The sequence below is a fragment of the Pseudorca crassidens genome, chromosome X (genome assembly GCF_039906515.1).
Source record: "Pseudorca crassidens isolate mPseCra1 chromosome X, mPseCra1.hap1, whole genome shotgun sequence".
NCBI lineage: Eukaryota > Metazoa > Chordata > Mammalia > Artiodactyla > Delphinidae > Pseudorca > Pseudorca crassidens.
In genome coordinates this window covers 117487748-117510339 of record NC_090317.1, presented here as the reverse complement: position 1 = coordinate 117510339, position 22592 = coordinate 117487748, and the positions used below count along the sequence as shown (strand labels likewise).

Below are 22592 nucleotides of genomic sequence, written 5' to 3'. Positions count from 1 at the left end.
TGATAGTGGCTGCCAGAGGTTAGGGAAGAGGAGTGGGGAGGGGCGTGTGGTTAGTGGTTATAAAACGGCAACATGATGGATCCTAGCAGTGAGGGAAATGTTCTGTATCTTGACTGTGGTGGTGGATACACAATGCTACACGTGACCAAACTGCAGAGAACTAAATACACATAAGTACCACTACAACTGAGGAGTCTGGTGGGGTGTATCAATGTCAATATCCTGCTTGTGACCTTGCACTATAGTTCATAAGATGCTACTGCAGGAAGAAACCGGGCAAAGGGTATGTGATTCTCTCTGCACTGTTTCTTACAACTGCATGTGAATCTCTAATTATTTCAAAATAAAAAAATGTAACTTATGAAAGGCCAAGTCCAAAATGTATCCCCCTCTGTCATGTAGAATATGAGAGTGCTAACTTCTGACCATGACAGGTACAAACAAAAGATGTAAAGCTGAAAGAAATGTGGTCCCTGAATCTGGATTTCTTAAAAGGGCTGTCACCCCGTCACACCAACAGAGGCCTCAACCAGCACGCACTTGACCGCACTCCACCCACGCACATCCCCCCAAAGCCCTCTGCCTGTTTACCCACGGACTCGAGCTACCTTCCCATCTGTCACATGGTGGTATCTTGACCTCAGGAAAACTCCCTCACGTTCTGAACTAAGTGGCAATTACCGCATCAAAGCTCATTTTTAACTCAAAGTCAAAACACTTAGTGCTGTGTCTACAGTGAATTCCGCCATGCTGCATGTCCACCCATTCACCTTTTTAGACTAAATACATAAATTGCTGGAAAATATGAATATAAAGTGCTAATCCCCACTTCTCCAAAAGGTCTGTTCATCATTTCTTTTTTTTTTTTTTTTGCGGTATGGGGGCCTCTCACTGTTGTGGCCTCTCCCGTTGCGGAGCACAGGCTCCGGACGCGCAGGCTCAGCGGCCATGGCTCCCGGGCCCAGCCGCTCCGCGGCATGTGGGATCTTCCCGGACCGGGACACGAACCCGTGTCCCCTGCATCAGCAGGCGGGCTCTCAACCGCTGCGCCACCAGGGAAGCCCCAACATTTCTTTTCATTAGACCTTGCAAGGAAATTTTCCTAAGGCCGGGGAGAGTAAAAATCCCAGGCGTTCTGTTTTAACGTGGAAACCACCATTACTTCCCATCTTTACGAGACTGCAATATCTAAAACCAACTGAGGGTTGTTAGCCTTGCATTTAAATGGTTGTGTTCGTTCTCATCAGGCTGGTGGAAGGGGCAAATCAAGCTCTGTGGTTCTTTTAAAGTTTTGCAAAGAGAAGCGAGAATGCTCTCCTTACTCACCGATGTCATTGCTGCGGTCCGAGAGGTCCTTGTCCAGGATGCCGGAGATCGAACTGCCCGCCAAGTCGATCTTTGGACCGTCACCCCTACATTAAAGACACAAGTCCGGGCATTTAATAATTGGCGTGTGTCCTTGTCATTTCGTCAGCTTTCTCGCTGCACACAAGTTAAGGAGTACGCTGCATGGGGGATGGGTCACACTGTCGCCTCTGGGGCTGACCAGCGGGGGCTGACAAGCTGTCCAGCCACATGGGCCGTGGTGCAAACCAGCCGACAGACTGGAGGCCCTCCCCTCCCACACACATTTTCAGAGATGGCTATTTTAATAACGACTGTTCAGCAATGCACCTTCAACCACAAACCCTCCTGTTGGTCCACAGGGTGCGACGTAGGGCCCGCTCCTGCCCCATGGCCAAATAAGCACCAGCAAACGATACCCAGGAGCTTCCCTTTTAAGGAGCCAGGAATTTAGCCAATGTTGCTTGTCAAAGGTCGGCTACTTTTAACCTTGAGAAAAAGGGTTTCTGGCCTGGAGTGGAGGCACCACCCAGGCTGTTGACAGGCACAAGGTGTCAAGTTGAGATCTGGCAGCCTGAAAGCTGGCGCTGGGGCATGGGCCTGTAAAATCAGACAGCTGTTGGGTGGGTGGCCCTGTGCCCATCAGGACACGAGAGACTTCCCTCTCTATCTGGGCTAGGAGCAGCCCTTTGGGATGATGGGGACAGGCCTCCAACACGATGAGAGAAGCCGCCACTCATGCATGGGCAGAAGGTTCCTCCAAATCCCTCCAAACGGGCAGCTCTGGGGACCCTTTCAGGCGGATGAGCCCTGAATAAGATTATCCAAGGTCTGTGATGGCAAGTGAAATAGGAAAAGATCCTTGCCCTTAAAATGAGAGGTTCTTGTCCATGAAATGAGAGGGAGAAGCCAAGTAGTTGTTCCCGGGAAAGCAACAGAAATAGTCCATCTCACAGCCCCCCGTGCTCACCAGGCAGCCGAACTACACAACGAGTAACAGATTTATTCCAGGTGCGTATTGTCAAATACCCACCATGCTGGGGGTGATGAGTGGGCCAAGCCAGGTCGTACCTACTCCGGAGGGTCTCGTGGTCTAAATGGGAGACAGACAGCCCCAGGCCCACATGGCACAGGCTGGGTAAGATACAGGCACATCCAGGTCTTAAGGGAATCAAGAACTGGGTCAAGACAGAGATCTGCGGGGCGCGCTGGGAGCACACAGAGGAGGCGGCATCACAGTTGGGCCTTGGAGGAAAAGGGACAGAGGACGTATCAGTAAGAGGCATGACGGAGCAAGGACCCAAGGGTAGCTGGGAGTGCCCAGTGTGGCCGGGCTAAAGTCTGAGATCCTCAGAGAGCAGTGAGAGGAGAAAGGTTGGCAAAGGTCAGACGGTGCTGGGCTGAGTCCCTCGGGGTTTAGTTTGTCCTGGAGGCAATGGGGACAGAGGAAAGCAGAAGCTGGCGACCTGTAAACCTGGAGGTAAGGGGCAGACTTCTGGATTCCCCACCCAAGAAGGGGTGATGGGGGTGGCATTCAGCGAGACATGCGTATCCTTGTGACAGTGGAGAAGGCCCAGTAGACAGAGGTCAGCTTCCCTCAGCTCCCAAGTGAACAAGACTGGCTCTTAACCTCAAGCACCCTCGGCCAGAAGACAAGCAGAGGTGAGAACTCCAGGGAACCAGGGCTGGGCCCAATGGCTTAGTCTCCACCAAGAGAAAGTACAGCTCTAAGACTGTGCATGTGCCTTAGGAGACTGCCTCACCTCAACCTCCCAAGGCTGTGGGACCCCCGGGCCAAATTTCTGTAGCAGACCCCCTCTCCACCCCACCGGCTACCGAAGCTCAGGCCCCACGGGGCACACTCCCTTGGACAGACAGCGAGCCAACAGGAATGGCAGGATTAAGGATGTTTATTTCAAAACTTTATTGGCAGGGCCCGAGCATCTGCTAATTTGAATGTAAACTTCTGAATGAAATGTTTTAGAAATGTGGTACTATTAGTAAGAAAGCATTTTCTTTTTTTTTTTTTTATTCTTTAAATTTTTGGCTGCACTGGGTCTTCGTTGCTGCATGCGGGCTTTCTCTAATTGCGGCGAGGGGGGGCTACTCTTCGTTGCGATGTGAGGGCTTCTCTCATTGTGGAGCACGGGCTCTAGGCATGTGGGCTTCAGTAGTTGTGGCTCGTGGGCTCAGTAGTTGTGGCTCGCGGGCTCCAGAGCGCAGGCTCAGTAGTTGTGCCGCACGGGCTTAGTTGCTCCGCGGCATGTGGGATCATCCCGGACCAGGGCTCGAACCCGTGTCCCCTGCATTGCCAGGCAGATTCTTAACCACTGTGTCACCAGGGAAGCCCAGCATTTTCATTTTTAAAAGTTCTTGAGGGCTCTTAATCTTATTACTTGGTATCTACAGAGCCTGAAAGATTTGGTGCTGTCATCTTCCCAACTCACAGACTGAACTCAAGTTATACTCACAGCCAGACAGCTCTGTCCTTTTGGAAACACATCAAGGATTAAAATTTACGAAAACACATGTTCTGTCCAGGGAGAGAGGTCACTCAGGCAAGGAAAGTCCAGTTAATTCCACTGACCTTTTTTTTTGGCCAAAGGTGAGGATGGTTGGAGGTGACACCCTAGTGGGCAGCTGGGGAGAACGTCATGGGGGCAGGGGTTGGAGGTGTGGATGGGGAGATTTGCATGTCAGTGAACCATGTGTATCTCAGAACAACTCGGCTGCTTCTGAACATGTGGCTTATTCATGCATTTTAGTAACTGTGGATCTTGGAGCTACCATTTCCCTCTTTGGTTTGATACCTGGAAGCTTCTAGTCCAACGTGAGCCTCTCTCTCGAGGGGGGCCGTAGAGAACTCTATGCCCATTGTGGTGCTTATCCGATCTTGGGCTGTATTACTTTTCTGCCCTTATTTCCCCTTTACTGTCACTCTTAACTATTTTATTCTTTTATATGCATTTTTGAAAGTTACCTCCAAGCCCTTGGGGAACAGGGCAGGGTAAAAAGAAGTAATTTTTAAGAACAGGGTGTATATCAATAGCATTTAAAACGTTCATCGGGTCTTCGCTAAAGAGATAGTCTGAAATACCCAACTGGGTTTTGCGGATCAAGATGTTTATCACAGCATTATTTGTAATAAAGAAAAACTGAAAAGAACTGGAGTCTCTCATAAATAGGGGAACAGTTGAATAACCTATGATACATGATGGACTTTTATACAGCCATTAAAATGATACATATAAACAGTTAATGACAACAGGGACAGATGCTTATGTTACAATGTCAAGGCGACAAATACAAGTTAAAAATGACATACACCTCACTGCACATGCACCCACATGCCCTTCTGATATATTAGGAAGAGGGATTTTTTTTTTTTTAGGCTAGAAGAACATGTTTTTATAGTGGTTATTCCTGGGGAGTCTGATGGGTGATTTCTAGCACCAGCCCAGCACCTGGTACACGTCAGGAGCTCAAAAATACTTGTAGAATTAATGAACATTTGCCTTTTTTTCTGAAATGGGAATGCATTATGTATTTATAATAACTGCATTATTCCCTAAAGACATAAAGTTGTATGACATTCAGTATGATCACACCTATGTAAAATCAATGAAAAACAAACCAAAATATACATAGGAAAAAGATGGGCAAGAAACAGCCCAATATGTTAATAGCAGTTGTCTCTGGGATAAGCCTATAGGTAAATTTTTCATTCCTTTTAAAGTTCACTCTTTTTCAAAAAAACTTCACTTTTTTTTTTTTTTTTTTTTTGGCTGTACGCGGGCCTCTCACCGTTGTGGCCTCTCCCGTTGCGGAGCACAGGCTCCGGACGCGCAGGCTCAGCGGCCATGGCTCACGGGCCCAGCCGCTCCGCGGCAATGTGGGATCTTCCCGGACCGAGGCACAAACCCGTGTCCCCTGCATCGGCAGGCGGACTCTCAACCACTGCGCCACCAGGGAAGCCCTAAAAACTTCACTTTTAATAACAGAGATTTGTACAATTCAGGCAGCTTATGTTCGCTCTCCTTTCTCCCCAACAGTATCATCCAGGTAAAATATGAGATTGCCTGGCCCCTACCTACAAACTCTCCTTTAAGGATCTCCCCCACCACAGGTGCCTCTGTGATCCCCTGTGACCACACCTGGAACTCACCTGGGAACCATTTGGGGGGGGTGGAGTTACAAATCCTACACTGAGAGGTCCAGGTCATGAGGGATCCCCCCACCCGAAGAAATAGGAAATAGCAGCTGTGAGTGACCGCTCCCCAGATTCTGAAGCGCCAGCCATATTCTGAAAGGAAGGAGGTTGGGATCCTCCCGTCTCTCTGAATAAGTCCTGATCCCTCATGCCAAGAGCAGACACAGGCTTTCGGCTGAAATTATCTTCTACACAGGGCCAGAAACAAGCCTATTTTGAAAACACAGTAGGTGTAGTTTAAAAAAGGTTCTGATCCTTCCAAGTAGGGAAGCTGCAGCTGGTGTTTTGACAGTGTTCAGACTGTGGGTGTGGAAGCATTTTACAATGTCTATTTGTAAATGCCTTTCACTGTATTTATAGACGTTTACAACAAAGCTAATGAATGTCAGTTCCGAAAAATAGCAGAAGTTCTGAAATTCTTCAAAGCACACGTTTGGAGCGGGTGACACCCAATGAGGCTGCAGCCCTCGATGGTCCCTGTTCTCCTCCAGTCTGCCCAACACATGGGTACCATTTTGGCAAAAAGGATGTTACTAAATTCAACAAAAGCGGAAAAAGCTCATACTTTTGTAGTTTACTAGCTCCTGTGAGGGCTTTTTTTTTTTTTATGGTGAGTTTCTATGCCCACAGCTGTTAAATAAAGATATTGTTAAATAAAGATATTGGAACATGGTTGTCCTCACTCACCTCTGATTGTTAAATCAAAATAATGGTATTTTCTTGTATTTCTTCAGCAGGTTTGGTTATGGATATTTAAAACACGTGACTTGGATAGGCAACTAGCAACTAAGAGCCTCCTTGCTTCTCTGGCCAGGGACCCTAAATCGCAGGGAACAGGTTGACCAGCCCAAGGACACCCAGCAGCAATAAGTGGAACCGACAATCCCACAGAAGTAACAGCAGCACCTACGCTTTACTGACTGCCTGCCACAAGCCAGGCACTAGGATAAGCTCCTTCCGTGTATGATTCAATCGCCCCAACTGCGCCTTGAAGTAGCTACTCTGCATGGCACCCAGAGCCCCCTTCTGTGAAGGGCTGGTCGCCCCCGCCGGTGGAAATGCTGTTGGCCCCTCCAGGGACTACCTCAGCTGCAGAGAGCCTCCTTGGCCTTTCCAGCGTGGCCCACATTTCACGGTATAAAAGTCTCAGCCATCTCAGCCCAACATAAGACAACTCGGAGGGGCCATTTTAGCCCCAAAGCCCCCATGGACTTGGCCGAGGCTCTGGGGAGCCGGCGTCACAACTTTTCTCCCTCTGCCCAAAGCGGCTTCCTTCTCCCTCCCCACAGGCACTGAACCCTACACAGGTCTCGCATACTAAAATTTGCTTCCTGGAGAAGCCCACCTGTGCGGCCCTTCTTTTCATTATATAGATCAGGAAACTCAGGCTCAGTGACATGAAGTCACTTGCTGACAAAAGGTCATAAAACTAGTTGAACGGTGGGATTCTGGATTTGAACCTACTAACTCTGCCTCCGGAGCCCAAGCTCTTGACCGCTTCTCAAAGCTGCTTCACTCAGCCTCTTGGTCCTGGAGATGGTGAGTCATCGAGGATGCCAGACAGCCTGTGTCACTGCAGCTCACTGCCAGCTGGGTAAATCGCCTTTGCTCCCCGAGTTAAAAAGTGCTACTAATAAACAAAAATCCCATACCCGACCCACCCAGGGGGGCCTGCTCCTTCCACTCAGACCTGAGACGTGAGATGGGGCATGTGAACAGCTGGAAATGTGGAAGATGCGCCATGTGCATCCCTTGAGAACATGAGCTCAGCCAGTGGCATGCCCCAATTTAGCCCAAGTTGGGACAGTTAAGCCAAGACATGTGGCCTGGAAAAGATGCTGAAGTGCACAGGAAGCCGAGGCAAGCAAACAAGTGAATAAATAAATGAACAGCAGCACTGACAGCAGCAACTAAAAACCACCAAAAAGACCCCACACGCTTCTGAGGTGAGTGGGGGGGTGAAGGGAAAAAGAGTGGACTGATTCCTAGCAAGCAGAAGATCCCAAGTCCAGATGATGAATCTTTTCTGCAGTCTCCGCTCCCTGCCCTCAGAAGGATCTATTACCATAATGGAAATGTCTGGGTTTTAAGTGCCTAAAAATTGTTATGGGCACAAAAAAAAAAAAAAAAAAAAAAGGTTGGGAAAGAAAGGAAAGGAAAAAGAAATAGAAAAGCCCCATCCCCTGTACTCAGAAAACCACTGAGGTGCCCCCTTTGCATCCTCCATTTTTCCCCAGCTTTCATCCCACCTGGGAGTTATCTACTCATAGGGACGATGACAGATGGCAGATGTGAAGTTTCTAGAGATACCCTCTCTTCTCTCTTGCTCCAACCCCTTGCTCCTGGTCCAATCATGTGCTGAGGATGCGAGGTCAATGGAGATGAACGCTCCCTCCCTGCTTTCCTGGCTGCCCGCTCACAACATCTCAGACTTAGGCTCTGACTATTAAAACTGGGTATTTGTTTTTCTCTTTCAGACTTACTTCATTCTGTATAACAGACTCTAGGTCCACCCACCTCACTACAAATAACTCAATTTCATTTCTTTTTATGGCTGAGTAATATTCCATTGTATATATGTGCCACATCTTCTTTATCCATTCATCTGTCGATGGATACCATATGCTAACACATATATATGGAATCTAAAAAAAAAAGGTTCTGAAGAACCTAGGGACAGGACAGGAATAAAGACTCACATGTAGAGAATGGACTTGAGGACATGGGGAGGGGCAAGGGTAAGCTGGGACGAAGTGAGAGAGTGGCATGGACATATATACACTACCAAACGTAAAACAGATAGCTAGTGGGAAGCAGCCGCATAGCACAGGGAGATCAGCTCGGTGCTTTGTGACCGCCTAGAGGGGTGGGATAGGGAGGGTGGGAGGGAGGGAGACGCAAGAGGGAGGGGATATGGGGATATCTGTATACATATAGCTGATTCACTTTGTGATACAGCAGCAACTAACACAACAATGTAAAGCAATTATACTCCAATAAAGATGTTAAAAAAAAACAACTGGGTAAAGATTACCTGGCTCAGGCCCCCATTTTATTACAGACGAGGGTCCTGGGCTCTAAGGCTGGGAGTTATGAGCCCAAGGCCGCACAGCTAATTGGTAGCAAAGCTAAAACTGGATGGAAGCTTCTTGACGCCCAGCCCTGCATTTGCCCACCACACTTGGGGCGGTAATAATCAAAATGCACATGTTTGATGCTTCTGGAGATTTTTCTCTTGCAAATAAGCAACATTAAGAGGGCTCCGCCCGTCTGTGGAGGGAGCAGAGATGAAGCCAGTCCCTCAGAAGTGTTCTGTGAGGGGCCATTACTGCCCGGGGAGGTTGAATCCTTCCTTCAGGAAAGGACAAAATTGCAGCAGCAATGAGCCCAGTTTCCTTTGCTCATCAGCGGGAGGGCAGGAGCAGCCTCGCTCCCCTTTCCCAGAAATGTGGATCCGAAGGCTCTGCTGCTCCCGTGGAGCCCCTACACACTCACCCCACGGCCTAAAATGTCCCAGGAATCACAGGCATTTTTTGACTACAAACTTCCCGTCTAAATGTGGGGCAGCCTGAGCGAGGCCAGGGGCGCAGGAAGCGGGAACCGGAGTGGTTTTCCTGGCAGCTCTCCCCTTGCACTGTGTCCTTGTTTGGATGAGCACAAACAGGCTGGGCTATTTATGGTTGGTGAAGACACATTGGAAGGTGATGGGGCATTGCCCACTCAGTTCCCCTCCAAATTTCTGTTCTCTATGCAGACTCTGCAAGTGTGGGTGGCAACAGGCCTCCGTCTAGAGCCCATCCAAGGGCACAAGCCCCAAGCCCTTAAGGCCGAAGGACGATGACACCCGCAGCTCCCATCGGCAAACCCACAGCTGGGCCTCTCAGAGGGGCAAGGGGCTTTAGATGCTTGGAGGAGGGGATCTCATCAGCGCACAACTCTGAGAAAAGTTTGTGGGGTGTCACCTGGAGGAAGAGTGTTCAAAAAAATAGCCCATGGGAAAAGCGTTATATGAACCAATTAGTACCTGTGCCCGTGTGGGGCGTTAATATCCCCTACTGATTCCTTGCCTGCCTCTGGCCGTCACTGGCAGGAAAATCAATGTGGCTCAGACTGAGCTGAGGCTAAGCCCATCACTACTGTTGTTGGATCTTGCTACAGGGAATAAAATTTATTCTAGGTGAGGATGGAAAGACGTATGGAGAGAAAGTTATACATACAAATGAAATGAGGCCGGCAAATAAGGTAGACATTTCTACAATGTGACAAGGTATTTTCCCCTGTGGGATTCCTATGCTCCATAAACCACCCACCCTCCCTCAGTGCCCAGCCTTCCCTGACGCTCTTGCGGCTCTGCTTCCACTCCCTAGAGACCTCTCGATGTGCGGTCTGAGGGCGTCCGTGTTTCCTCGCTCCCTCGGGGCTGCTGAGCATGGCCTGTTTGTCACCATGTGGCAACTCCTCTCCCTACAAGGTCACCCACTGAGCTCTCTCAAGGGAGGAAAAAAGACTGGTTGAGGGCCTCACAAGGGCCAGGAGAACGCGGTGCCCTGGGAGTGGCAACGGAAACTGAGACACAGAGAGGTGTGTACCTTGCCTGAAGCTACAGGGTAAGGAAGCAGAGGGGTGGGCTTTCCACACTGGTGGGCCTGGCTCCAAAGCCCAGTAAGCAGTGGGTGGGCAGGAGGCATGTCTTGCCTGGTTACTGTAGTTACTACCAGCCAGAAGAGGGCGCAGCCAAATGGACGCACTTGATGCATTTCTGAAGCAACGAACGACACCACACACAGCACACACGCACGCACGCACGCACAGAGCACGCACACACACACTGGGTCCATATCTAGCACCCAATTTCCACCTTTCCCCCATAGCCGAGTTTACCACAAGACAAGTCTACACGTGCTTGGTAGCCCACCTGTTCTTTCTTCAACTCAACCCTGAGTCTCTCTCTTACCCCCAACTATTGTATAGAAACCACTTGACTGGGATCACCAAGGGCCAGCTAGTGACCAAAGCCCCTTCAGTCTCCCTGGCTATCACTTTGGTGGAGGTTCTCATAGTGGGCTTGGCTAACCAGCAGCGGCAGCAGCCCCGGGAGCTTGCTAGAAACGCAAATTCTCAGGCCTGAACCCAGACCTCCTGAATCAGAAACTTGGAGAGCAGCGATCTGTGTTTTAACAAGACCGCAGGTGATGCCAACGTACACTCAAGCGTGAGACCCACTGGCCGGTAGCTGCTCCACCCTCCCTTCTCGTGGCTTCCACGGCCTTGCAGTCCACTCACCCTTTTCCACAGCTCCTCGTCCTTCCTCCGCCCTGTAAGTAATGGTTTTCCCCGTTGTTGCCTGTACTCTCTCTTCTTCTTCTCTGTAATCTCCTGGAGTGATTATAGCCATTCCATGAGTGTAACTACCATCTGTGAGCCAATGACACCCACCTCTGTAATTTCTAGCCAAGGTCTCTCTCCTGAACTCTCCAAAGACGTGTCTTGGTCCTGACTTGTAGAAAAGAAGGGAAACACTCAAACACCACATGCCCCATCCCTAGGAATCTTTGAAAAGACATTTAGAATACTTGAGCAATCCAAACTCAAAATGATGGCCTGACCACCCAGGTACACATTCTATCTGCCTGCTTAGGGAACATTTGTGCGCACTCTAGCTATCTTTCTTTCCCTTTTTTTTTAAAAATTAAATGATTGATTAGCTTAGAGCTAATAAGAGCAAAGGTCTTTTTTAGTGCGTTCTTTTGGTGGGCATGGGGACCACACACCTCACAGAACCACCAGGACCTAGAAGTTTACTTTCTGCTAATTTGTATCCTGAGGGGCTTGAAGCAGCTGGGATGCCTATGTAAATCTGAAGAAAAATTAACTTCCGTGTGGGTAAGTTGGTCTCCAGAGAGACATCTGCCCTTCCCTAAGCACTTAGTTGATATTTGGCATATAAATGTTTACTTAATCTTTGCCTCAAGCTAAAATGTCTCAGGGCTCGTCACTAATCTCCCAGTGTTTCCCTGGTATTCAGGGCTCCCTCTTCATTACAAGGAAAAAATGTGCAATTCCACTGTTGCTCTCCCTGGATCCGTGTTCCAGTTCTCTCCATATAGCCTTCAGCCTTTCATGGGAAATGTACCTGGTGTGTTTAAGATTTAAAGCAATAGGCCATCTGCAAGTGGCACAGGTCTGGGAAGCCACTAGGCCTCCTGCCCTCAGCCTGGTGTCCAAGACCCAATTGCCCACCTTCTCACTGAGATTCCTCCTCTGACACAGGCTTCCACATCTGAAGTCAGTGGACAGTGCCCTCTGCGATGCTTGAGCCACAGTAAGCAACTCCATCCATCTGGAACCTCATGACTTAATGACCTGCTACCGCCCTGACTATTGAAACTTTCTTATCATTGACTGTCATCAACTCCCAGAACACCCCGACATCCACCTGGGAGGACACTGGCTTCGAGAACATCAGCCTCACCTCATTTCAGCTCTTGCCATCTTCCTGAGCCTATGAGAGCCATGTGGGCAATCCATCCCCTCCCTCCCCTGGTCCCTTCAGCCCTTACGACCTTCATTCATCCTCAGTCACCCACATTCAGGGCGCCTCCCTCTGTGGATATGTCCATCTTCAGACCCACTCTGCCTCTGAAATTGTGGGCACCAACCTCCCCTTCCTGACCAGCATCTCCAGTACTTCTGGCCATCGACTTTCCCCACTTCCTGTTTCCACTCCATCCCTGCTCAGCTCACCTCCTCTTACTTCTTTTAGCTTCACTTCCTTCCTCTCAGTCCCAGAGCCCCTGACTATCACTCAACCCCGCCTCCACCAGCCCCGCCCCTATCACTCAAGCCCCGCCTCCACCAGCCCCGCCTCTATCACTCAAGTCCCGCCTCCACCAGCCCCGCCCCTATCACTCAGGCCCCGCCTCCACCAGCCCCACCCCTATCACTCAGGCCCCGCCTCCACCAGCCCTGCCCCTATCATTCAAGCCCCGCCTCCACCAGCCCCGCCCCACCACTCAGGCCCCGCCTCCACCAGCCCCGCCCCTATCATTCAGGCCCCGCCTCCACCAGCCCCGCCCCTGACTACTACTCAAGCCCCGCCTCCACCAGCCCCGCCCTATCACTCAGGTGCCGCCTCCACCAGCCCTGCCCCTATCACTCAGGCCCCGCCTCCACCAGCCCCACCCTATCACTCAGGCCCCGCCTCCACAAGCCCCACCCCTATCACTCAGGCCCCGCCTCCACCAGCCCCGCCCCTATCACTCAAGCCCCGCCTCCACCAGCCCCGCCCCTATCACTCAGGCCCCACCTCCACCAGCCCTGCCCTATCACTCAAGCCCCACCTCCACCAGCCCCGCCCTATCACTCAGGCCCCGCCTCCACAAGCCCCGCCCCTGACTACTCAAGCCCCGCCTCCACCAGCCCCGCCTCTATCACTCAGGCTCCGCCTCCACCAGCCCCGCCCCTATCACTCAAGCCCCGCCTCCACCAGCCCTGCCCTATCACTCAAGCCCCGCCTCCACCAGTCCCGCCCCTATCACTCAAGCCCCACCTCCACCAGCCCCGCCCCTGACTACTCAAGCCCCGCCTCCACCAGCCCCGCCCCTGACTACTACTCAAGCCCCGCCTCCACCAGCCCCACCCCTGACTACTACTCAAGCCCCGCCTCCACCAGCCCTGCCCCTGTCACTCAGGCCCCGCCTCCACCAGCCCCGCCCCTGACTACTACTCAAGCCCCGCCTCCACCAGCCCCGCCCCTATCACTCAAGCCCCGCCTCCACCAGCTCCGCCCCTATCACTCAGGCCCCACCTCCACCAGCCCCGCCCCATCACTCAGGCCCTGCCTCCACCAGCCCCGCCCCTATCACTCAAGCCCTGCCTCCACCAGCCCTGCCCCATCACTCAGGCCCTGCCTCCACCAGCCCCACCCTATCACTCAGGCCCCGCCTCCACCAGCCCCGCCCCATCACTCAGGCCCCACCTCCACCAGCCCCGCCCGTCCCCGCCCTGCCAGTTGCCTGCCCCTCCACTCAGAGCGCTGGCTGCTCTGTACTGCAGCGGACAACAGGCACGGCTCCCTGGCAACTTGGGCCAAAGGTCCTGCTCCCGCTTGCCCGCTCTTTGGGAAGAAAATGAGATTATTTACAACTTGGGTGTCCATGTTTGGGAAGATGAACAAACCTGTTCTGGTCTCTTCAGCCTGCTTCTACCTCTTTCCCCAACGGGTTTATTTTCTTTTGAAGGCACACACCTGCTCTGCCCCTCAGGTTTCTAGCTCGCTGCCTCCAGCTGCATGCAAACTGCTAGGGCTCAGGACAGCCTGCTTCTTTCCAGCTTTTCCTTGGATTTTCTTTTCTTTTGGACCCTCCTCCCAAGTTTCAGGGCCTCTTCTCATGGGGGTTTCTGACCCCATCTTTATTAAATCGATAATGCACATTATGAGATATATAACGTCACATGTCAGTGTGTGTGTATACAACACACAGCACACACAAGTTTAGGTATATTCTGTCATTTGAAATATCTTTATGATCAAATATCAAAACAAGTGAGTAGGCGCCATACTTTTGAGACTCCACTTTCTCAAGTGTGAAGATAGAGGTAGACAGAATGCTCTTTGTACCACGACTACCTTAGTTATATGGTGGGCTGGACGAGACCAGCAGACACTGTCTTTATGCTGTGAGATAATGACTGATGCATCCCCAAAGCACAGACTTTCAAACAAAGGCACTTATGACCTAGGGGAATCTCCTATCATCATTCAATTTTTAAATCAACTCTGGTACTAAATTTTTTTGGAAAAAGTCTCTTTCTTTCCGTTAAATTTCTACCTACATTTACTATCTGGAAGTAAGTATGTTAACGGCATGCTGCTACTTGCTCAGATGGACACAAAATCGCGCAGGTGTCCTAGTTCCTTTCGACATGATTCCTGAAGACCAGAATCTATAATGGCCGAGCCCCACCGTTACTAAGATCCAGAACAGTGCCTGGTATACAGTAATCCCTCAATCCATTTCTGTTAAGTAAATGCATCTAAAAATGACTCCCCTTTTCCTAAACTTAGGTATTCCTTTTTCTAAAAGATGCTAGTCCCTGTTTAAATAGAAAGAAACTGATCTCTTCTGGAAGCCACATTTGGCAGCGAGCTTTCTGGCTGGTGAGAGGAAGCTTGAGCCCAGACATTGCAGCTGGAGTGGCAATGCCTCATGCCTCATTCCCAGTAAGAGCAGCAAACGGTGACCGTGTGTCCATGTGTTCAAACATCTGTCTATCCATCCGCCCATCTACCCATCCAGTCAGGTAAATCCTGGCGAGGATTTGGGTTTGCACAGCAGACAATACCCCTTCTTGGAGGACTACCGACACAAAACTGTTTGACTGTTAACATTCCTACCTGAACTACCTTGGCGGAACAAAACAAGTTCATAAACCAGTATACAGGTTGGTTGTCCGATGTAACTGCTTAGCAAAAAATATGAAGTGCATGAGATACTGAGAAACAGCAAGCCCTTCTTCGATCTTCTTAAATTTTTTTATGTTGAAATCCATGGCACACTAGGTGACTTAGAACATACGATGCACATGCTACAGAGCTTGCACAGGGGCTGGGAAGGATGACAGGAGAGCAAAAGTGAACAAAATGTAAGCACTGGCACCTCCCCCCTTCTTAGGAACCATGGCATTCAACAAGTGTATTAAACGAGCCACTACCATATGCTCAACCCCGTAAACCATGTGGAGATGACAAAACACACTCTTGATCTGCTTTAAATCTGGTAAAGGAGTCCGGGGGTGTGAGCATCCCAAGTGGCACAGCATGGGGCCCCGCACCAGGCTAAACACGGGGTGTCAGGCGTTTGGAGGAGAGAGCAATTGTGAGAGATAAGGGAAGGCTTCCAGAAGAGGGGCGTGCTAACTGGGCACTTAAGTCAGGGAGCACTAACGGATGCATGAGAGGCAGCCAGGGAAGGAGGGTGGCACTGTCAAAAACCTGAGATTCTCACAGCGTGGATGTGGACCGGCAGCATCGATTCCCAGACCTGCCGGATCAACGACCGTGGGGGTGGGACCCCGCAATGTGTTTGAACATGATCTCCAGGTGACGCCGATGCACGCTCAAGTTTAAGAACCACCAAGTTAGAGCAGGCACCATCCTCCCTTCAACTGGCTGTGCAAGCGGGCAGAGAAGGTACCGGCTCCTCAAATGCTCCCAGCCTTGCCCAGGGATTGGCAGGAAGGAAGCGTGGGGCTTGCCTCTCACTCCCTCCTTTCTGCAAACCAGTGCCCTGGGAGCTTGGGAGGTCGGGGACTGCCCCCCCTCTCCCAGGCCGCTCAGATGCCACACACAATGTAAAGAACAGTTACGCTTCCCACTGCTTCCGTACAAACCCCTCTCACGCATCTTCCTCGGTGGCTCACTCTTCTGATCCACAGCTGGATCGTGGGAGGGCTGGAGGTGGGGAAGAGCTCAGCAGAGGCGGGAGGAAAATGGGGCTTCTGTGAGCCCAGAGGGTCGGAGGTTATCATTCATTCCCCGCTCCCGTGCAGGTCTAATCGATGGCTCGCAAGGCCTGCACCTATCTCCTAACGAGACGGCTGAGAGCAGCCTTTGAAGGCGCAGAAGCCATTGGAACCGCACTTCGCTTCGGATCGGATCATTAGAGCAGCAGGAATATTCTGGAAATTGTTACTGACTTCATCGAAATGCCTGTGGTCCCTGGAAGACTATAAGAATTTGGCAGAGTGTGGCTTCTGCCCTCCTTTCACCCACCACAAAGCGATGTACGACCCCTGCTGCTCCCTCCTCCCTGTTTGTGGAGCTCGTGTTCTCTTTGGAAGCACTTAGGTTTACATAAACTTTTCCTTCTGAGGTGCGAGCTCTGGGCCGACCACGCTACTGAAGTGGCCCTTGCTAAGGTCATTGGGGCTGGCAAGCGGCCTCATCGTGCAGATGTCCGTCAGCAGAAGAGGACACAACACGTAGGGGCCTGACCCACTCAACAGTGGCCCTGGTCCCGTTAGTTTCCCCCGGGGCCATCATAGGGGAGCAGTTGTTTGATTGGATCTGGGGGGGACACCTGCCGAATGACACAAGTGAGCCAGCCGCTCCTCCAATGGGCTCACATACCTGAGAAAATTTTGTGTTATGTGTATTTTACCATGATTTAAAATTTTTTCTAAAATGTACATGAGCTATTTTTGTTTCACTCCAGTATACCCAGTTTGATACACAATCATAAATAAGACAGTGAAAGTTGATTTACAGGCCCGAGGCTACATACTCGGAAATTATATCCTTCCATCCTTTTACATGCATTCCATGATCATCCACAATGTACAGACAGGGAAGGTGAGGAGAGAGGCGCAGCGACCTGCTGGGGCTCCCACTCCTACTATGACGTGAGCCTGGAAGCCTGCCTGACTCTAGCGCGAGGACATTGAAGCCCCATAAGATTCTCACCATGCAAACTTAGCTCAGAAGAACAAAAATTTGGTGAGTGACTGTGTGTTGACAGGTCCATGTAAAGACCTCTAGGCCACCGACTTGCTCCAGTATATTACATCAACACGTATAATATGCATGTAATGGTAGAAAGTTCCAGCAATGAACTTGTGGAGAGAACGTGACACTTCCTTGTCCTTTGTGGTGGGCATCTCAGGTCTGGAAGGCACAATGTCCAACTCTGATTCCGTATCACTAACCCAGGTGTCCGGCCAGCCAGTGAACAAATTTGAGTTTTGCCAGGCCCGTCTCAGAACTCGTGCCTGAACGAAGCATGCCCCTTGCCTTTGAGGGTCTCATAGTTCGTGGACATGGACACTAAGACAACATTTGCCAGACTGGGTCCTGGGTCCCACAATAGGGCTGCACAGGCAAGAGCAGAGGGAGCCTGGGAGTGTGGAGGGGGCCACCCCAGAGCAGGGAGAGGGCCAGGAGATGGAGCTGCCAGTGAGACGCACGCACCCAAGCCAGCAGGACATTCGGAGTGAAGGCGGGCACGCCACCCGCACTTCCGGTCGGAAGGGCAGCTGGCCTTGCTCTAAGGAAGCACAGGGGGAAATCCCCACATGTGAGCAGGGCCTAGATGCCAGGACCTGGATTCTCACCTCTAATCCTGAAACCCACGCTGCGGCCCCCAGCCTCACACCCGCTTCTGCCTGAGCATGGGAGCAAGGACCCAAGTGGCTGGAGTCCAGCGTCCTGCGGCTGCCCTGCCCCCGCCCCCGCCCCAGCATCAAGAGCCGAGCAGTACCTGGTATGGGTCAGGGGACCCGCTGGTCGCTCCGGCCTCCTCGGGGGCAGCGCACCTGGTCTGCTGAGAGAATTGGTCTTGGGTGGCCGCGGCTTTTTGGGCGGTATGGCAGGAACAGAAGGCTTCTGTAAATCCAGTTTTGGCTCTCTCTCTGGTCTTTCTTTAAGTCATTGTTTAAAGAAGCATAAAGAAGACAGATAGAACTAGTGTAAGTGACAGTACTGAAGATTGCCTGTTTTCTGCTTAAAAAAATCACTGACGCTCTTTGCCAAGGTCAGGATGGAAGGCGAAGAGCATCATCTATTCTTGGTCAAGTTAGAAAAAGACCTATGGGCCCTTCCGGCCATTGCCCACCCTTGGAAAACTCCTACTCATACTTCATGGGGCCTACTCACATTTAGCCTGGCTGAAATGTGACACGGTCATGTTCCCTTCTCAATGGCTGGACCCACCCTCAGAGGCAGACTTTCCTACTCCCTCTCCTGAGCTGCGAAGGACAGCCCCTTATAAACGGGCTCCACTTGAGTACTCTCTGGGTGTCTGCATGCTTGCCATGGCCTGCAGGCAGTCAGCCCCCACGGGCAGGGCCCACGTCTGGCCATCTCTCTAGAACCCGCACGGTGCCTGGCACTGAGCAGGTGCTCGGTAAACGGCTGATGGGTTTGGTCAATGACCCGCGGGACCTGTCGGGTGTGCAGAGGAAAGAGGCCTGACGTCTCCCAGGTCAGCCTGTGTAAAGCACCAGGAGCCAACAATTAGTTCTGGATTCTTCCTGTGCACAGTTTCACCTTGGAAGGTAGACTGGGACTGCACAGGTATTTGGGTTCTGAGGGTTTTGGGTGTCGGAGCTATTAGAAAGAAGTTAAAGCCAGATCTGGTGCCAAACTGGGCAGTGCTTGGCGGCAGCTTCATGTTTTATGTCCCCATGTTTCTCTGTAAAGGTAGAGCTTCAGGGAGCTGCCCACTGGAGGACAGGCAGCATCCCTGTGCTCACTTGGAAGCTGGAACTGTGAACACGTTTTACTTGCAAACACAAACTCACGTCGTTTGGGTGACCAGGCAGATTGGCAAAGCTTTAAAAAGCCCATCAGGTATTGTACAGACATCACTGCTCATCCCCACAATATTTCAATAAGGGAACCTGCTCCATCCAGGAATGCTGGGAACGCTTTTACTGGTCCGCAGGGACCAGAGGAGGCACCAGAGGAGGAAGGGCGCCGCTAAAATACAAAGGAGGGGGGATTCCTCCTGCCTCCTGGGATGGACGGGAGCTCCAGCAGCCTGCAGGACGAATGGGAGAGAGGGTTCGTGCCCACCTACTAGGGAGGCCAAGCCTCAAGGTGGGGCTGGTTTGCTGTCTTCCCTGCTGCTTCTGACCAGGGCTTCTGTCTCCTGACCCACTGCGGCACAGAACAAGGCATCACGGGAGGGGAAGGAAGCAGAAGTGTGTGGCCACTTGGCCAACCAACTAGGGTGGTTGTTCACACGTAAGCCGAGTACATATGCTAGTCACCATGGAACAGAGCAGGCAGTGTCCTCATCACAGAGCCTGGCTATGAGCCCAAAACCAGCCATGTGTCTTCCGTGAGGACAGAGGCGGTGTTTGGTTATGTCACAACACGCACACTTTTGTCAAAGAACTATTTGTATGGTACACACTCAATAGCTATTTTTTCATTGATCTGTGACGCAGACCTGGCCTTCACAATGAGCTTCCACAACTCAAGTTTTAACTGTTCACTGTGAAAGAAAGAGGTGTAACTTCCTAAGAACTCGCAATGTTGGCAAAACTTCTGGCAGGCTGATATAAAATATTAAATTTCACAATAAAATTTCATGAGGCCACCCAGGAGCATCTCCAAATAATTACATTCATTAATTCAGCATTTCTCTTGTGACTTACAAATAACTGCTTTTTAAAATGGAATTTGCTCTGCCTCCTGTTCATAATAATAACGTAACGCTTTCCCCGTAAAAATGTGTGATCAATCAAATCTTAAAGACACCTAATAAAATGAGTCCTTCCACAGCATGCAGATTTCTTTGGGAGGGACACGCAGACCATAGGAGTCAAACACATTCATAAAACTGTGTGATACAGGTTACGGTACTTCCCTGAAAATGACATTTTTGACCCCGTTAAGGGGACTGTGGGCACTGGGCTGCTTCTCCCAGTTTTGCCATGCCACCCCCTCCCTCAACATTCCTGACCGAGGACATGTGTCTGCAATATAGTAGCCAGCGTCAAAGGCCCAGCAGTGACTGACAGCTTTCATTGGTCTGGATGGGAATTTCTCTAAGCCACACCCACCCATCGGCAGTTAATGAGCACCTGGGGCACTAGGCTGGCTGGGAACCGTGGCCGGTACAGCGGGGCCCTCTAGGAACTTACAGTCGGCATGCGGGCTTCAGGATGCCGCTGGTGTGGGGAGGGCGGTGATGGCAGGAAGACTGGGATGGAAGAGCCCCAATGTGTTAAGTGACTAGGCTGGTTGTTTTTCATTTGATGAGAAATGCCAGCCCAAAGAAGCACCATATAACCCTCTCTCCTATTTCTTTAGAAACAGGAAATTTAAAAGCAATCAAAACAAAACCATAATCACCATATTCCCAAGAAAAAGCACATTCTGTGGGGAATAGGGACCTAGCCCTGTGACAGACAGCTCTGTCTCTTGCCGTTCTAGAAGTGCCAACGAAGACCTGATCTCATACCTTTTTCTTCTGTTCTATTTGGAAGCGTTTCTGGCCTTTCAGGAGGTATCTTTTTAATCTCATGTTTTCTTTCAGTGGTACCTGGCGGGGAAAGGATGGCAACGATTAGGAAATGTTTCCCCCATCCATTTATTAGATGCACTAGCGTTTTAAATATTTATCAGGTACAGCAGAGTCAATAGGTTTTTTTCTTTCCTAAGCTGAGTGCTGGTGTTATCTGGCAAACACAAGCTGCTTAGAAACGGAGCAGAAGCCATTTCTGGCATATGTCATTAAGTTTGCCTGCCTATGCATCCTTCATTTACAAGAACACCACTAATATTTATTGATATTTAAATCTGACTTCCTTATGCATCAAAGTAGTCACAGGAGACCACTTGGTGTAGGTGGGGAATGTATATAAATAAATAAGCAAATCCACGGGCATAAGAAGATTGCTGTTTTATGCCACCAAATTTGGAGTGGTTTGTTATGCAGCAATAGTAACTAGAACGTGTATTTTTCTTAAATTGAAGTTTAGTTGACTTACAATATTATATTAGTTTCAGGTGTACAACACAGTGATTCAATATTTTTATACATTACACACCATACAAAGTTATTAAAATATTATTGACTATGGGCTTCCCTGGTGGCTCAGTGGTTGAGAGTCTGCCTGCCGATGCAGGGGACATGGGTTCGTGCCCCGGTCCGGGAAGATCCCACATGCCGTGGAGTGGCTGGGCCCGTGAGCCATGGCCGCTGAGCCTGCGCGTCCAGAGCCTGTGCTCCGCAACGGGAGAGGCCACAGCAGTGAGAGGCCCGCGTACCGCAAAAAAACAAACAAACAAACAAACAAAAAATTTATATATATATATATATATATAAAATTGACTATATTCCCCACGCTGTACATTACATCCCTGTGACTTATTTATTTTATAACTGGTAGTTTGTTACCTCTTAAACACATTTTTAAGTGGAGGGATGTACAGAGAAGATACGGTGGTTCTCCCTAGGTCCTTTGCATCTGAATCCCTCAGGTATTACATTTTCCCAAATGTGCCAATTCACCCTTCCTCTTTACACGCCTGGACCACAGCTGCTTCCCGCACCAGGGAACTTCATCAGTGTCAGCGGCCTCAGGTCCGTAAGAGTACTTGGAAAATAGCTAAAGCATGAAACACATCACAAGTACTCCTCTGATTTAGGGACTTGGTTGAGTGCTTGACAAACTCCTTATATGACCAACCCTATGGATGTGTGCTTGGTACTAAAATCTCAATTACACAGCATCAGAAGCCAAAAGAACTGAAAATAAAACCCACTGAACACACACTTTACCTTAACTCTTTAATGACTCACTACAAGTTAAACACTGTATCTGATTTCTATCAATTCTGTATCTGATTTTTTTCGTCAAATAACCAAACACAAGGAAAATAGGAATATCTACCTCCCCATTACAAAGCAGTTCCCAAGATTATACAGCAGGATAAACGAGCAGTAGTAGTAATCTAGCAAGATTAAATGCCATCATGCTTTGCCCCTAGAGATCCAGCACAACCTATTCAAATTGTCTTAAAAGGATAAGAATTTGCCTACCATGCTACACTCTGGTCTCCTAACGCTAAAGAAGAATTTCAGTACCATTCCTAGAGACACAGGAGGAACTGACGGTCCTACTACCATGAAGAATCCAACCCTAGTTACATTCTAGGCCACCTGAGCCTGGGACCACTCAACTCACCTCCTTGGTCTCTAACCTGTCACCAAGGCTTCTATGGAAAAGGATCTTCAGAAAAAAAGCAAATCAATAGTCTGTTTTAATTTCAGCAAAATAAAATATTTATCCAGCCAGAACCACTAGGTGGCAAAATTAAACTACTCAACACAAACAAGGATGGGGGCTGAGCAGGAGATGTAATCAACATCCCATTTGAGGGCTTAATCTCTGTAATTCTCAACTATGCTGAAGGGAATGGGAAAGGAATGTGAGGTCAAGCTGATTTTTTCCCCCCAACTTGGTGGGCCAAAAGAACGGGAAAAAATCACTCCTAATAAATCTGTTGAATAAACCAATCTGGAAA

The 22592-nt window shown here is 50.0% G+C and overlaps 1 protein-coding gene across 12 annotated transcripts in view; it reads right to left on the bottom strand.

Annotated features, from left to right (window-relative positions):
- The window catches only part of SH3KBP1 (SH3 domain containing kinase binding protein 1), a 344093-nt gene that overhangs the window by 33371 nt on the left and 288130 nt on the right, over positions 1-22592 (bottom strand). For 11 of the 12 annotated variants that reach the window (XM_067724411.1, XM_067724414.1, XM_067724416.1 and 8 more), the window contains 3 exons: positions 20524-20604; positions 17812-17971; positions 1327-1412 (listed from right to left, as the gene is read on the bottom strand). In XM_067724411.1, coding sequence (XP_067580512.1) covers positions 1327-1412; positions 17812-17971; positions 20524-20604 — 327 coding nt within the window. The remainder of the gene's footprint in view (positions 1-1326; positions 1413-17811; positions 17972-20523; positions 20605-22592) is intronic. The other variant, XM_067724407.1, reaches the window with a different exon arrangement.